The sequence below is a fragment of the Emys orbicularis genome, chromosome 11 (genome assembly GCF_028017835.1).
Source record: "Emys orbicularis isolate rEmyOrb1 chromosome 11, rEmyOrb1.hap1, whole genome shotgun sequence".
Lineage (NCBI taxonomy): Eukaryota > Metazoa > Chordata > Testudines > Emydidae > Emys > Emys orbicularis.
The window spans coordinates 25846411-25863369 of record NC_088693.1 but is presented as its reverse complement, the minus strand read 5'-3'; the positions used below and the strand labels follow the sequence as shown (position 1 = coordinate 25863369).

Here is a 16959-nt window from a genome sequence, read left to right as displayed (position 1 = left end):
AAATCTAACAGCGCAAGTGTCAGTCTTTAAGAAGGACAGTGACAAGTTCAGACAAGCAGCACTGCAATCATGGACAGCAAGTATTCACAGTGCTGTCCTAATGCTCACAAGACTCACTTTAAAATTACCTTCTAGTAAAGATACAGACAATAATGTATCCTACCTACAGCACTGCAGAAATGGACAGCAAGCATTCTACAGGCAATAGGTTTCCTAATACTGACTAGCTTGCTTAAAATCATCTTAACACTAAACAGCATAGTGTACACTGTATAATCTAGGTCTAGTTATAGATCCAGCTACAGCTATGCTGTAACAGCAGGTATTTTACATGCACAACTGAACACCACTAACTCCTAGTTACTGTGTTTCTTAAACATTCAAGTACAAAGCATTCTTATAGCAGTTATATTTCCAACTATACGATCTGCAACAGCAGACAGCTGGTATTCTATTTGCAACATTTACAAAGCCCTTCCTCAAGAGTGCAGTAATGCAGGCTGCACCAGAGTGTGTATATGTTTTGCAGGCTGCAATATCACTCCAGTTTCAGCAATGAACAGATAACGCAGCTCCCAGTAGGTTATTTAAAAATCTTGAACTACAAAGCACAAAAGCTTTCCAGTATGATGCACACAGCAGTGTATCTTCAGTTACAGCACCGCAGCAATGGACAGCTGAGCTACTACATGGCATGCATGCTCCCTACATCGGATGCAACAGTTAACAACCAAACTCAGAACATAAGAGCAGTCTGTCTTTATATTTCCAGCTGTCAATGTGGGAATGGGGGTCCTCCCCCCCCCATCCTATTTCACTCTCGTTTAGTGTCAGTCCCATTACCCCCCATGGTAGGACAGTATAAAAGCAGGACGTTCCTATTTTACAATGCAAAGCCTTCCTGGTTGCACGGAAAAAGCACAGCGCACACAGCCCCCTCCACTCCCCTGCTGCCTTGGAGTCCCACATACACAACAGTGAAGAGTGCAGCAGCACAGGCACGCTACGCCAAGAGCGGCTGGCGCGCACACTCCCCCATTCAAGAATGCCTCTTGCGCCTACTTCTCTCTTACGCTAGCGTAAGAGCCTCCCCCGGCTAATCAAAACACTCGCGAGTCGGGACGCAAAGAAGATGGCGGAGCAGGGCCCGCTTACGGCGTCGGAGGGGAGTTTACGCTGCGCTACTTGCGCAGGACCCATAAGGAACATGCAAGGCTGCGGCGTAGAGCGTGCGTAGCGCGCTTGGTGAATACCAATGGCCTATTTCCCGGGAGGGGAGGGGGTGTCTGATAAACAATGGTGCCCCCCCTGCGCGGCTTCCTTACCGATTCCTCCTCCTTCTCCATGCCCGTGGGCATCTGCGGCACGGCCCGGTTGATGGAGACGCAGTCGTTGAGATCGGGCATGTCCTTGCCGCGGTAGATGGGCAGCGGTTTGGCGGCGTCTAGCGCCCGGGCTCGGAAGGAGAGTTTGCTCATTGTCTCCCCCTCACAATAACACCCCGGGGCCGGGCGGGCGGGGGGCCCCTCACTGCGGCCGCGCCGCCGCCTCCCAGCCGCTCCCGCACCCGGCCCGCAACACCATGGAGGGCCCCGCCGCCCCGGCACAGCTCCCCGCAGAGCCGCTCGCAGCGCACACCCCGCAGCCCTAGTTCCGCGCCGGGCTCGCTCGATCCGCTCCCTGCGCCATGGCAAACATGGCGGACATTAACCAAAGCGGCCAGCGATCCCGGCAGCCAACGCGAGAGCTGGCGGGGTGGGGGGGGGGAGAGAATGGAGAGGGAGTGAGAGGGGGCGCCGGGCTGCGCGCGCAACCAGCCCGTAGGGACAGAGAGCGAGCGCGGCGCAGGCTGCGCGACCCGGGCTGTGGGGTGTGAGGGCCGGGCAGGCGGCCGGGGACTCTGGCCCGCGGCGCAGCAGCTCGGCCGTACCGACCCTAGCGGCTTGGCGGCGGGACTTCGTGGTCAGATCCAAACCGATGCGTTCACCCGAACCCTAAGCACCTAAGCTTGTGTGTGTACACACGCCTGCGCCCACGTGCGCAAATACACCTTCGCACATGTACAGCTGCACTACTGCACACACCACCCAGCGCACCCACCCATGTAAACACCTGCAGTTTGCAGCAGTTAATGTAGAGGAGTTGGGGATGTGTACAGTCAGATGCACAAATACATTTTCCCCCCTACACACTACAAAACAACACCCACAACAGACAAGGAACTAGCTATCCTCCCGCATGAAATATATTTTATATATGTAGAGCTGCACAGTTCCCAGCACCACATACAGCTATAGATCTACACCCATTCAGGTGCAGATAATATACACATCAAATACACAGATCTACATACACAAAATATATAAGATGGCATTTTATAGCAATATAGCTCCCATGTCATTTAATGCATTATTAACATATTGAAAATGAAGGAACACTTTCCAAAGTAGAGGTTGATGTAATTGAAGCAAATGGGAGTTTTGGCTGTCAGCTTCAAAGAGACAAGGATTTCAAACATGGTTCCCAAAACTCACAGAGTTTGTCTGTAGTTTAGAGTTAGTTAGAGTTACCTACATGTGAGGTAACGCCTCATAGTAGCCTACCTCCAGTGAGATTCTCAACTGAGATCTGGCCACATTTATCTGATCCAACGCCCATTAAAATCAAGTGAGCTTTGGATTAGGTTCATCATAGCCTCTAATGATGTAGCACTTAGGCAAAACTCTCATCTACTTCTGTAGGTTCTATACATGTATCTGTCAAATATCTGAGTTCAGGATTCCATGTTTCTCCTACAGTAGTTGATAATATGACTCAGGAGACTAGCTAGCCATCTGAAATTTGGATACAAATTAACTAATGTGATGCACACTGTCACCCTACCCACCGATGGGAGAACATCTAAACTCCCAGAACAGAATATGTTTACTAACACACAAAGTGCAGTTACATTTAGATATCAAGCAATGTAATAATAGAAGGCATAATGAAGAATAAAAACAGTACCAGTCAGTCACCCCTAATAAAAGGAATGATCTTCTTCTAGTTAAGGCACTGGGGACTGCGACTCGGGAGATCAATTCCCAGGTCTGCTATAGACTCGGGCATGCAGAAGGGGGGGATGACCAGGGACATGGGCCTCCCCAATAATCAGTGGGGCCACAGAGCTCCTCCGGCCCTGGGGCTGCGGCGGGGTCACAGATCAGAGCTCCTCTGGCCCTGGGGAGGCATGGGACCCCCAACACATTGGCGGGGTCACTGAGCTCCTCCAGCTCTGGGGCTAAGGCAGGGTCAGCTCCCGCCGCAGCCCCAGGGCCAGAGGAGCTCTACGCCCCCACCGCAATCCTGAGGCCAGAGAAGCTCTGAGCCCCCACTGTGGCCCCAATGCTGGCGGAGCTCTGCACACACACCCCCCCTTTGTTATAACAAACCCCTGGCTATAAGGCTAAATGACTTGGATCCCCAGGAGTTCGTTATAGCGAGGGTGTCCTGTGTTTTCTCATAACATCAGGTGTTTAACGTGTCCCTCCAAAAACGGTCAAATTTAAATTCCTGCGTCCCTGCACAGACTCCTTGTGTAACCCTGGAAAAATCGCAATCTCTCCCTTCATTTCCCAACTTTGAAATGAGGATAAATACTTTTTCTCCAATCTTTTGTCTATCTAGTCTGTTTGGATTATAAACTCTTCTATTTGTACAGTACCTAGCACAATGAATCCCTGATCTCAGCTGAGTCATATAGGCACCACTGTAATTCAAATAGTAATCGGTATGCAACAAACAGGGAGAGGAGAAAATTGTGGTAGTGGGACAATTATATTTGCAGAAAATGGCATGCCAATGCTCCCAATTCAGACAGGATTTTCCCCAATTTTGAGGGGATTTTTTAAAATGTACATTTGTATGTGATGCCACAGGTTAATGGAAAAGCTTATCTTTAGCTAAGGACATGCAAAATTCACAATAAGAACTATAAAATTTGCAAGAAATTTTCTACAAAATTTAACTTTGGTCTTCCCACAGCAATTGCACTGATCTAACTATCTTAATTTCAACAGCCTTATGTGACCACTCTTCAATGGGTTTAAGAATAGCGGATATTGATTTAGTTTAGTTACCACACTATTTACAGTGTTATCAAATAGTGCTGCAACCTTGCAAGATCAAGAAGTAAGCATAATATAGGAGCATGGTTAAAACACAGTTTTTCAGTTCTAGCTACGTTGTCATGACTAAACCATGTTTTAAAGCCATCAGGCATGTGTTATTACCAGACCTCCCAGCATGGTAGAATTTAGTAACATTGATAAGACCTTTCATGAGACGCAATTAGGCCTGGTCTACACTAGAAAATTAAGTCAGCTTAATTATGTAGCTCGGGTGTGAACGATCCAGCCCCCTGAGCAGTGTATTTAAGCTGACCTAACCCCCAGTATAGACAGCGCTAGGTTGACGGAAGGGTTAGGGTTACCGCCTCTCAAAGAGGTGCATTACCTATGCTGAAGGAAGAATCCCTCCTGTCAGTGTAGGTAGTGTCTACGCTGTAGTGTTTTAAGTGTAGAAATATCCTTAATACTATACATGAAAATTACTCCCAACTCTGTTTTAGGTGCTAGTGATTTCCAGGGCAGACTCTATATGTATTAGTGTCATAGATGAAGAGAGGATACACCACTCACCAGTGGCATAGGCTGTATTTAACTGTAGTTCCCCTAAAGCAGTTTTACATATGCAGGTGGTTGCAAAGATAAATTAATGGCTTGTCTGCCCTGCAGGCTGGCCAGCCAATGGCATTGGTTCACCAGTGCAAACTTGTAGGATAGATAGTCAAAGGTGCTATTTGCACTGGTTAAGCTAACTCCTTTATTAAAACCAGGGTAAGCGCCAGTATATTTTAGAAACATAAATGGCTAGACACATGTAATCCATCTAGGATTTTTTTTTCCTATTGCCATTCTTACTGAGAACCTATGTTTTGTATGTCATCGCAGTGTGGTTCTAAATAGCCTGTATTAGGCCAACTCTATACTCCAGCGTTATATCGGTGCAGCTGCGCCACTGTATGCTGACGGAAGAGCACTCTCCCGCCGATATAGCGCCTGTGTGGACAGCACGAAACTTGCATCGCTTGGGGAGGGGACCTTTTTCACACCCCTGAGTGACATAAGTTATATCGACTTAGGCTGTAGTGTAGATCTGCCCTATATTAAGACCTCCTCAAAAATAGGGGTAACAGCAGATTATTATACTAGCTTTTCACCTCTGGTGATCTAGGTCCAAATGGGTTTTAGGACAACCAGAAAGAAGGTCTCACCTGATATTTTAGGGAAGAGAGGCGGACAGGGATTGAATGGTTTCAGTGTGATACCCTGGAGAAGATGGATGTTGTTGATTATAGTATCACTTTAGATTAAATTAAAGGTTATGGAGGCTTCCCAGGATGATAAGGCATGGGTTTATAGAAAATAAATGCTGGGTCATCACCTTTAAGGTCTATAGATGGACTTAGTCTCTTCAACCTCCATTAGGGTGACCAGATGTCCCAATTTTTATAGGGACAGTCCCGATTTTTGGATCTTTTTCTTATATAGGCTCCTATTACCCCCCACCACCTGTCCCGATTTTTCACACTTGCTGTTTGGTCACCCTAACCTCCATTGTGAACATTTAAATCATACACAGTTCCAAACAGAATTTAGAACCAATAACATTCAATCTGCATAGAGACAGACACTTTTCACATACTGCATCACAAGGGGGGAAAAACAGAAAAGAAACAAGTGTCAACCTTTTCTCAGGAGAGGTACAGGATTGGAATAGCAAAAACATGGATATTGACTAGTAAAAATGGTAGTGTCACCATTGCCAAGTGTGGAAACTTGCACTGTGTGTGCATTAATTTATTATTAAAACTAGCTATCACATCCTCATTTTGTGAGTAAATTCACCTTCTAAAAACAAATAGATTTAAAAATAGGATGCACACTACGACTGCCAACACAAAGGTACATATACACAAAGTAGGTTAAATAAGTGTCAGAGTCGATACATTTCAGTAGGCACTAGTAGCAACCCCTATAGTTAAAATTCAGTACTTTTTCCATTATAACTTCCTGTTTTCATATGCACAGAACATTTTGAAATGTTTGCCTTTTCAGCTGAAATTTTCTGTTTCCAGTACCTTCCCCAGTTAGTTGTTTAGGGAAGTGAGCTTTTTTTTTTTTATTATTATAGCAGAGTGAAAAGTAAATTTTATCCATTGTAAAACCCCACATTTGTGCCTTCTTAGAGGCCACAGGAAAAATGCCTAAAACCATAGCTGCTGTAAGAAGTTTTATTTCTGTGCTGCAACAGAGGTGTAAACTGCTTTCATTTATCTCAGTGGTATGCTAACTCTGTTGATGACCATATAAATATTAAGCTTGTTAATTATTTGACTGTTGATCATCCTTATTAGAAAAATTCACCATGACTGGATATCATACAATTTCAAAATTGGGAAAAAAAATATCTATTAAATCACATCTATTCCAGCCCCTGAAGCTAGTGGAGGACTGTATCTCACAGTATATTCTCCAGTGCTTTGTTCCGTGTATTACACACACACACACACACACACACACACACACACACACACACACACACGCTATTGCTGAGGTTCAAATTCTGTGATCTTACTCATGCAAGATTCCTGCAAACTTCAAAAAGTTTTGACTGAGTAGGGATTGCATGATTAGGCACAGAGGTTGGTATGTTTCTTTCAATTTTGTATTTTAGAATTGTAAGTAAAGCACCTCCTTACTATGGCAACAGTCACTGTAAAATTAAATGCATATTTAGGGACTTTTTACATGGAGATTGTATTATCTGATAGACCACTCCATGAAAACCATTACATTCTTGTGTGTGTCACACACAAACACACTTACATGAGGAGAATTTTTTGCATGTGCCCACACACAGAAATATTCTCACACATATACATTAATGGCATAGGTCCAATAGAAGAATCTACCAGGTAAATAATAGGCATTTAAAAATTCTTTACAATTATGATTACACATTTCTTGCACTTACTGCCGTAAGAACAAGGTGTTTTATTACAAAATCATTTAAAACCAATTATTACTTGCATGGGGCCAACCTTGTGTGAAGTATTTATTACATATGCCCACACATGGTGTATAAATATAAACAAAACACACACACACACACAGAGGTATGTATGTATAATACACACACATAACGTAATGTTTCCCTTGGAGCATCTATTATATGAAAATATCCTTTCATTTTATTTATGTTACCAATTTTTACATTGCCTATTATGATAGGGGATTCAATGGCATTTTTTAATTTATTTTTTTTAAATTATACTGCCATAGTGGCTGTCACCAGTCTACATTTAATAAATAACATATTAAACATTCAGAACAGCCAAAAATTAACAATCAAAACAAAACATGTAAACATAACACAGAATAAGCTCACAACAAAACTAAATCAAAACAAGGAGAAATTCAATGTTGATAAGTGTAAAGTAATGCACGTTGGAAAACATAATCCCAACTATACATACAAAATGACGGGGTCTAAATTAGCTGTTGCCACTCGAGAAACAGATCTTGGCATCATCATGGATAGTTCTTTGAAAACATCTGCTCAATATGAAGCAGCAGTCAAAAAAACTAACAATGTTAGGAATCATTAAGGAATAGATAAGACAGAAAACATCATAATGCCACTATTTAAATCCATGGTATGCCCATACCTTGAATACTACATGCAGGTCTGGTCGCCCCATTTCAGAAAAGATGAGGGATAGCTCAGTGGTTTGAGCATTGGCCTGCTAAACCCAGGGTTGTGAGTTCAATCCTTGAGGGGGCCACTTGGGGATCTGGGGCAAAATCAGTACTTGGTCCTGCTAGTGAAGGCAGGGGGCTGGACTCGATGACCTTTCAAGGTCCCTTCCAGCTCTAGGAGATGGGATATCTCCATTAATTTATTTTATTTAATTTTAAAAAAAGATATATTAGAACTGGAAATAATAGAAGGGCAACAAAAATGATTAGGGGTATGGAAAAGCTTCCATACAAGGAGAGATTAGAAAGACTGGGATTGTTCATCTTAGAAAAGAGATGACTAAGGGAGAATATGATAGAGGTCTATAAAATCATGAATGATGTGGAGAAAGTGATTAAGGAAATATTATTTACCCGTTCACATAGCACAAGAACCTGAAATTAATAGGCAGCCAATTTAAAACAAACAAAAGAAAGTACTTCTTCATGCAATGCACAGTCAATCTGTGGAACTCATTGCCAGGGGATGTTGTGAAGGGCAAAACTATATGTGGGTTCAAAAAAGAATTAGATAAGATCATGGAGGATAGGTCCATCAATGGCTATTAACCAAGATGGTCAGGGATACAACCCCAGGCTCTGGGTGTCCTTAAATCTCTGACTGCCAGTAGCTAGGCCTAGACAACAGGAGATGGATCACTTAATAATTACCCTGTTTTGTTCATTTCCTCTGAAGCACCTGGCATTGGCTACTGTCGCAAGACAGGATACTGGACTAGATGGACCTTTGGTCTGACCCAGTAGGGCCTAGACGGACCATTGGTCTGACCCAGTATGGCCGTTCTTATATTCTTAATAAACAAAACACTAAACAAAAGGCCATTCAGGCTTTAAAAGATAATCAACATCTGGAATTGCATCCAAAGGCATATAAGAGGCCAGTGCAATGATCTGACCACTGATTTTGTGTGCTCATAACATTGAGCCCTATGTAGAAGATGGGTCGCTGCATTCTACACCAGCTGAAACCCCATGGTGTTTTTCAGGGACAGCCCTGAGTGAATTACAGATCTGCTGTGAAAGACTTCCCTGTGTACAGGACCCCACAAGCTAGGGGAGGGGTGTACTGCTAATGTCACTCCTGGCTATTCTCTCAAAGGATCATAGGAATAGGTTACTTACATCAATATTGTATTTATTTTTATTTATACCAGTCTTTTTAAAGACATCCTCACTAATCTCATTATCTGTATCTCACACAGATATAAAATTAGAGCCCTGCGCAGGACTATTTTTTTAATCCAGCTCTCACCCCACAATATCCAACTGCTCCTGCATTTTTTCTTGCATTTGTATCCCATTCTCACCCACAAAAACTTTAGATCCCACAAATCCTGCAAGAGACAGAGATTCCCCCATGCTACTAAAAAAACAGTTTGCTAATATATTGTATATAAGTGGAATTCAGACAATTTTTACCACTAAAAGAATAAAACAAATCTTGCGTAAACCATGTAAAAATACTTTAAAACTTTTAATACTTAAATTTAAGTGAGGTTTAGAAAGAGATTTGATGCCTATTAAACAGGAGTTAAAGTGTTTCCCGCAAATTACTGCAGTCTGTTTTGTTGCCCACCCGATCCCGCCCACAACAAAGTACATTTTACCCGCTTCCGCTATTATTGCTATCTCTGCTCCAGCTGTCACTATGGGTCCCCCTGAACCAGTGCAGAAAACAGTTTAATGGTTAGTGTAGATGAGATAAAACCATTTTCAGCACCGTTACAGAATGCATTCTACAAACTAATGCTACTGAATCATCTTCTCTATGCTATACATTAAACTATTTTCAGTTCCAGTACAAGGGAAACCATTGCTGACAACCTTTGTCAACAATGGGTCAAATTCCTAGTGTAGACAGGATTTGAGGACCTGATTTTGGTTAGTGTTATGCCAATGACTAGTGGAGTTGCTCCTGATTTACATCAGAGTCCTGATCTGGGACTGGGATCCTGCAGGTCCCACAGGACCCGTTCCCCCTATTATAGCACCTGATAGGTGTTTGTCTAACTTGTTCTTAAATACCTTCAGTGATGGAGATTTCACAATCTCTCAAGGTAATTTGTTCCAGTGCTTAATTGCCCTTACAATTAGGAAGTCTTTCCCAATGTCTAACCTAAATCTTCCTGGCTGCAATTTAAGCCCATTACTTCTTGTCATGTCCTCAGTGAATAAGGAGAATAACAACCTTTTATGTACTTGAAGATAGTTATCATGCACCCCCTCAGTCTTCTCTAGATTAAACAAACCCAGTTTTTTCAATCTTTCCTCATAGGTGATGTTTTCTAGACCTTTAATAATTTTTTGTTGCACTCCTCTGGGCTTTCTCCAAGTTGTACACATGTTTCACAAAGTGTGGTGTCCAGAACTGGACACAATGCTCCAGTTGAGGCCTTATCAGTGCTGAGCAGAGTGAATGAATTACCTCTCATGTCTTGCTTACAACACTCCTGCTAATACATTCCCAGAATGATGTTCACTTTTTTTGCAACAGTATTACATTGTTGACTCATATTTAGTTTGTGATCCTTTTCTGCAGTCCTTCTTCTAGGCAGTCATTCCCAGCTTGTATTTGTGCAACTGATTTTTCCTTCCTAAGTGTAGTATTATGCATTTGTCCTTATTAAATTTCATCCTGTTTATTTCAGACCATTTCTCCATTTTGTCAAGATCATTTTGAATTCTAATCCTGTCCTCCAAAGCATTTGCAACCCCTCCCAGCTGTGGTATTGTCTGCAGATTTTATAAGTGTACTTTCTATGCCATTATCCAAATCATTTATGAAGATACTGAATAGAACCAGCCCCAGGACAGATCCCTGAGGCACCCCACTCGATATGACCTTCCAACTTGACTGTGAACCTTTGATAACTACTCTGAATACACTTTTCCAACCAGTTGTGCATCCATCTTATAGTAGGTTCATCTGGGCTATATTTCTCTAGCGTGATTATGAGAAAGTAATGTGAAACAGTAGAAAAAACCTTACTGAAGTCAAAATATATCACATCTATTGCTTTCCCCCATCCAAAAGGCTTGTTATCCTGTTAAAGGAGGATATTAGGTTGGTTTGACATGATTTGTTCCTGATAAATCCATGATGATATTACTTATCACCTTATTATCTTCTAGGTGTTTACAAACTGTTTGCTCCATTATCTTTCTGGGTACTGAAGTTAAGATAATTTACCTATAATTCCCTGGGTTATCCTTATTCCCCATTTTATAGCTGGGTACTATATTTGCCCTTTTCTAGTTCTCTGAGATCTCTCCCGTACTCAATGAGTTCTCAAAGATTATTGCTAATGGCTCAGAGATCTCTTCAGCCAGTTCCTTAAGTATTCTAGGATGTATTTTGTCAGGTCCTGCTGACTTGAAGTCATCTAACTTGTCTAAGTAATTCTTAACTTGTTCTTTCCCTATTTTAGCCTCAGATCCTACCCTATTTACACTCATGTTCACTATGTTAGTTGTCCAATCACTGCTAACCTTTTTTTGATGAAAACTGAAACAAAAAAGGCATTTAACACTTTGTCCATTGCTTCATTTTCTGTTATTGTCTTTCCCTCCTCATTGAGTAATGGGCCTACTTTATACTTGGTCTTCCTCTTGCATCTAATGTATATGTAAGATGTTTTCTTGTTATCTTTTATGTCCCTAGCTAGTTAAATCTCATTTTTGCCTTGGCCTTTCTAATTTTGTCTCTACATGCTTGTGGGTTTTTTTATATTAATCCTTTATAATTTGACCTAGTTTCCACTTTTTGTACGACTCTTTTTTGAGTTTCAAGTCATTGAAGCCTCCTGTGTAAGCCAGGGTGGTCTCTTTCCTTTCTTCCTATCTTTCCTATGGATTGGGATAGTTTGCTCTTGTGCTCTTAATAATGTCTCTTTAAAAAACTACCAACTCTCCTGAACTCTTTTTTCTCTTTGACTTGCTTCCCACAGGATCTTACCTACCAATTCTCTGGGTTTGCTCAAGTCTGCCTTCTTGAAGTGCATTGTCTTTATTATCTTCCTACCATTCCTTAGAATCATGAAGTCTATCATTTCATGATCGCTTTCATCCAAGCTGCCTTCCATCTTCAAATCCTGAATCAGTTCCTCCCTAAATGAGAACAGCCTCTCCCCTAGTCACTTTCTCTTCCTTCTGTACTAAAAAAGTTGTCTCCAATGCATTCTAAGTACTTACTGAATAATCTGTGCCCTGTTGTCTTATTGCCCCAACAGTTGTCTGGGTAGTTGAAGTCCTCTATCACCACCAAAGTCCTCATCCACTTCTTCTTCCTGGGTAGGTGGTCTATAGTAGACTTGACCATGACACCACCCTTATTTTTTACCCCTTTAATCCTTACCCACAGAGATGTTCAGCAAGTCCATCTCCCACTTCTATCTTAACTTCAGTGCAAGTTTATACACCTTTGATATACAAAATAACACCTCTTCCTTTTTTCCCCGCCTGTCCTTCTTGAACAAGCTATACCCTTCTATACCAATATTCTAGTCATATGAATTATCTCACCTAGTCTCTGGATGCTAATTATGTCATAATTTTGATTATTCACTAATATTTTTAGTTCTTCCTGTTTATTCCCAATACTTCTTGCATCAGTATACAGACATCTAAGATGTTCATTAGATTTTCCCCTCTATATTCCTTGTCGTCTCTCCTTTGTCCCTGCTATGATTGCCCATGTTGCCTCCAGATTGTGACCCTTCACCCAGGTCTCCATGTTCTGGACTTACCTGTGGGCTTTTGTCTCCTGCCCCCATCGAACCTCAAAGTCCATCTCTCTAGGTTAGCCAAGCTGTATTCGAAGATACTCTGTTCCTTCTTTGATAGGTGGACCGCATCTCTTCTCAGAACAGCATCCCATGACCGAAGAAGCCAACGCTCTCGCAACTCTACCCATGCCGCCATACATTCACTTCCAGGATGTGTCTGTCTCCAATTGGGCCCCTACCCCTGATCAGAAGGATCAATCAGACCACCACCTGAGACCTCAGCTCCCTCACCCCACACTCCCAGATCCCTGTAGTCACTTCTGATCTGCTCAGTGTTATACCCTGCAGTATCATTAGGGCCCGCATGGATGAGCAGCATGAGGTAGTAGTCAGAGGGCCAGATGCTCCCTTGGCAATCATCATAGTATCTGAATGCCTCCCATGAGGTAAAATGAGAATAGTGATTTTTCTGTCTTTCCCTGCTTCCTTTCTAGCAAGCAATAGACATCTCATACATTTCCATGACATTCTTTGTGTCTTCAATTAACACAAACGAAACAATAGATGTTGATAACCTTATTCCCTTTGTATGTGTTTTCCCTTTTTTCACTGCTTAAACTTAGAAAAGCAAACAAAATTAGAGTAATATATTCACACTTCAACATGGCTCTGGGTCCTAAACTCATCGCATTGTGCCTATGTATTGCAGGCAATGCCATTTTTTTAAAATCAGGGGCCCTTTACGATACTGGGTTATTTTATGTAATCTGAGAGCTGCTGTGCAAAGGCAGAAGCCATGAGTTGAAGAAAGTTTCAACTTTAAATTAGAACTTATTCTTGCTTTTTTAACTTGAAGCCAGATCCTTAAATTATTTTATTATATATTCATCTCTCTCTCTGTGTCTGTGTGAAATATTACAAATTTGATAGAACCCAAATGATCAAGTACAAACTGTTTGTACTTGACCCTCAGATAAAAGAACTGACTTCTGAAAGGCAAAATCAAAGAAATAATGTCTCAGGCAAAAACATTTGTTCAATAGTTGAATTGTCCTTACTTGTTTCTTTGTAATTGATGTGATAAATATACATTACTACATATGGGGCAAATCCTAAAGTACATACTCTGGTTTCACTCAGTCCTTATATCAATCAAGATTTGCTTGAGTCAGAATGGAGTGAACACTGAATAAGGACCTGAGGATATGGCTCACAGTAAGTATATGGATATTCATGTTTTCCTCTCAATAGGATTTATTTTTCTAATTTCTGTTTCTGAGACCATATTTTGTCCATATGACCAAAACCACCCATTTTATCATATATGCAGTTAACATTGTGGAAGATTGAGTTAATTTATAAAAGGCAGGGGAACTTAGAGGATGTAGTTATGGATACTAGGGAAAGGCATGCAGCAATGCCTAGATAGATATAGTTTGGGATGCTTATCAGCTTTAACTCAGAATGTGCTTGTTTTGGTGTCTAATCCTTGATGTTATTTAAACATTATTTGAGTTAAATGACATTCTTACCAGAAACAGAAAAAAATAAACATTACAGAAAACCCACCAAGCAAGCACACCAACAGGTTCTGATCCAACCTCTACCTAGCACTAACATCTTCCACCTCATCACCCTAACCCTAGACTTCTAAGCAAGACATTGATGCAAATTTTCCAGATATGTACATTGAGAATTCTCAGTGTACAATATTCCATCATGACCCAACTGTGAACATTTAGTATTCTCTTATTTTACATTTTTATCTGCATGTTTGTGATCTTGTAAAGAGACATTGGATTGAAATATAAAAAAAATGAATGAACACTATAAAGAAATGCATAGGGACATCAGCTGAAAGAATCCTAAAAGTCCTCTAAACAAGGTATGCTGCAATTCATTTTTTTAGGTGTGTTTACATAATTTAATTGTATCATATTAAAATACAGATTAAATGGACTTTAAGGATGCTAATAATTTAATTATGATAGGAGCACACAGAAAACATTATAAAGAGACAAGAAGCTTGTAAGAATCAGCTTTAAACCTGGATCTCCCACATTGCAATAACATATATTTCTAACATGCTAAGTAAACGCTACTCGAGTAGGTGAAAAAATGTGATTGAGGGTGTGATGATGGTTGTTTGTTCATAAAACAATCTCCAGATTCACAGATACATCTGTCATATATTCAGGGAGCTTTTCTTAGTGGGGGTAGAATGCTGCTCATTTTACAGTTTTTTGATCGTGTGTTTGAAGTGGCGCTTCGCTGGAAGGTAGCAGAAGAGTAGACACAAAACAAGTGCAGTATCTTCAGCACAAGGACAAGTGCTGAGCATTCTAGCAGATAGATGAATGGACTAGGAGTCTTTATAAAGGCTATGAAGTCCTTCTTTCTCCCTCTGTCTGAAAACTCTCATTGAAGTGAATGGAACCTCTGTCCTATGCATTTCAATGGGGGTTTTGTCAGGGGGAAAAAGCTTGATCAAAGTAGATATTAAGCAAGCTTAGTGTCTAATGTTCAGAGTTAAATTTATCAGCTGTTCCAAACCATTTCTATTTCAATTATGCAAAGAGTTTAGGTAACTAACTCTCTGCACATTTTCCTCTTTTGAATTAAGCCCCTGTTTTTGAAAGTTAGCCAGAAACCATCAGAAATCTACCATGGAGTAGTTTATATGCAGTTTATCAGATTTAAACCAATAACCAAAAAACAGAAAGCTCTCTAGGCTGAAAACTTCTAAGTTAAATGCTGAACACAATGGCAATAGGCATAACATAAATCCATAAATCAATGAAGTAACTGTGGAAATATCCAATACCAAAATTAGAGCATGAAGGTCATATGATGAAAAATAATCAAGCAATATTCAGTAATCTTACACCAAACAATGTATTTCAAGAATTGCTTTTTAAATTAAAAGGGGAAATAAGCTTTTTGAGTGTTAGCCAAAATCCAAGGTGTTATTCATAGGGGTTCCCAATCCCACTGAATGAAGCAGGTACAACTGTTTTCCCTGTACACATGTGTATGAAGTCATCATCAAAAGGCAAACTTATCCTACTGCTGTTATATTATACCACTCTAAAACCAAATCAACAGTAGTACAATTATAACACAGGATGAGTTTGCCTTTTCATTATAATACCATAAAAGTGTGTCTGCATGGAATAAAACTACTGCAACCTATTCCCTTCAATGGCATTTTTTGCATTCTATATATAAAGTAAATGGAGAACTCAGCAACATCTATGGTTAAGGTTACAAAAGCTTTTTCATTTTGAAAGAGGCATTTTCAGATGCTTATAACATTGTCAGACTTCTAGTTTACAGGCTGAAATTTATTCGTAGCAATCTGGGAGTGAATCTATTTATCAATATGGTATGTGGGGGAAAAAGCAAAAATATTAGGTGTTTTAAAGAATTCAGCACGCGTGCATAAGGAAGTTGAGTTGAATTGTATTTGTAACACATAAGGGAATATAAAATATGACCTGGTGATGATGTATCTGGAAGCAGGCAAGGTTTTATAGGACTCTTCCTTCCTCCCATATGGTATGCAATAATGAGTATATTCATAGAATATTCACTTTAAATATGATTAAAATTAGGACAATACATAAAACCCCATGCTTCAGGGCATAAGCCAACCAACAGCTGTAAACATTGCAAAATTAAAGTTAAGTCAAGAATATTTTGGATCTGTTATGGAGCATAATGTTTAGATGGTGGTTTTAGGATTTGGTGACTCTGCTGGACCTTTTGTGGTTTGTTATGTAAAACTTGCTAGGAGACTGCAGGAATGCATCACATGGCCCAGTCTCACAACCATGTGAGTAACTTTACAGTCTCACTGAAATCAAGTGGATCAGTTACATGCATGTTTGAAGGATTGTCCAACTGAGTATAAGCAGTGGCTTTTTCTGTGTCATTAAGTAGGGACATGTTGTTATATCAATACCAAGTATTACGTTTTAGATCCCTAAATTGCCCCTCTCTCTCAGTGGTTAAACCCCAGACTAGATTTTGTCTTTTGCTTTTTTAAAAACTGACTAACCAAACCAACCCACCCACCCATCCACCATCCTTGGTGTACTCGTTCGTTGTGCGATCACACTTCCTGGGCTACATTACTCTCTTCCCCATCATTATGAGTCACACTGGAGCTTTTTCTACCATGAGGGATGCACAACTCAGAGAAGTATCACATTTTAACATGCTTACATCCACAAAGAAAGGGTAACTGTTGCAATTAATTGACTTGCAGAGGAAAGGCTAATGACCATGATCAGAGCTAGGTGGCTACCGTTGTACTTGGGGCATCAATTCCACTCAGACTGACCAGGTGGAGTTACCTGGGAACTGAGGTT

General features: G+C 40.8%; 1 protein-coding gene across 1 annotated transcript in view; it reads right to left on the bottom strand.

The window, feature by feature from the left end:
• The window catches only part of EPC2 (enhancer of polycomb homolog 2), an 87064-nt gene extending 85586 nt beyond the window's left edge, over positions 1-1478 (bottom strand). The window contains exon 1 of the mRNA XM_065413208.1: positions 1326-1478. Within this exon, the coding sequence (XP_065269280.1) occupies positions 1326-1478 (153 nt within the window). The remainder of the gene's footprint in view (positions 1-1325) is intronic.
• Between the last annotated feature and the right edge of the window lie 15481 nt (positions 1479-16959).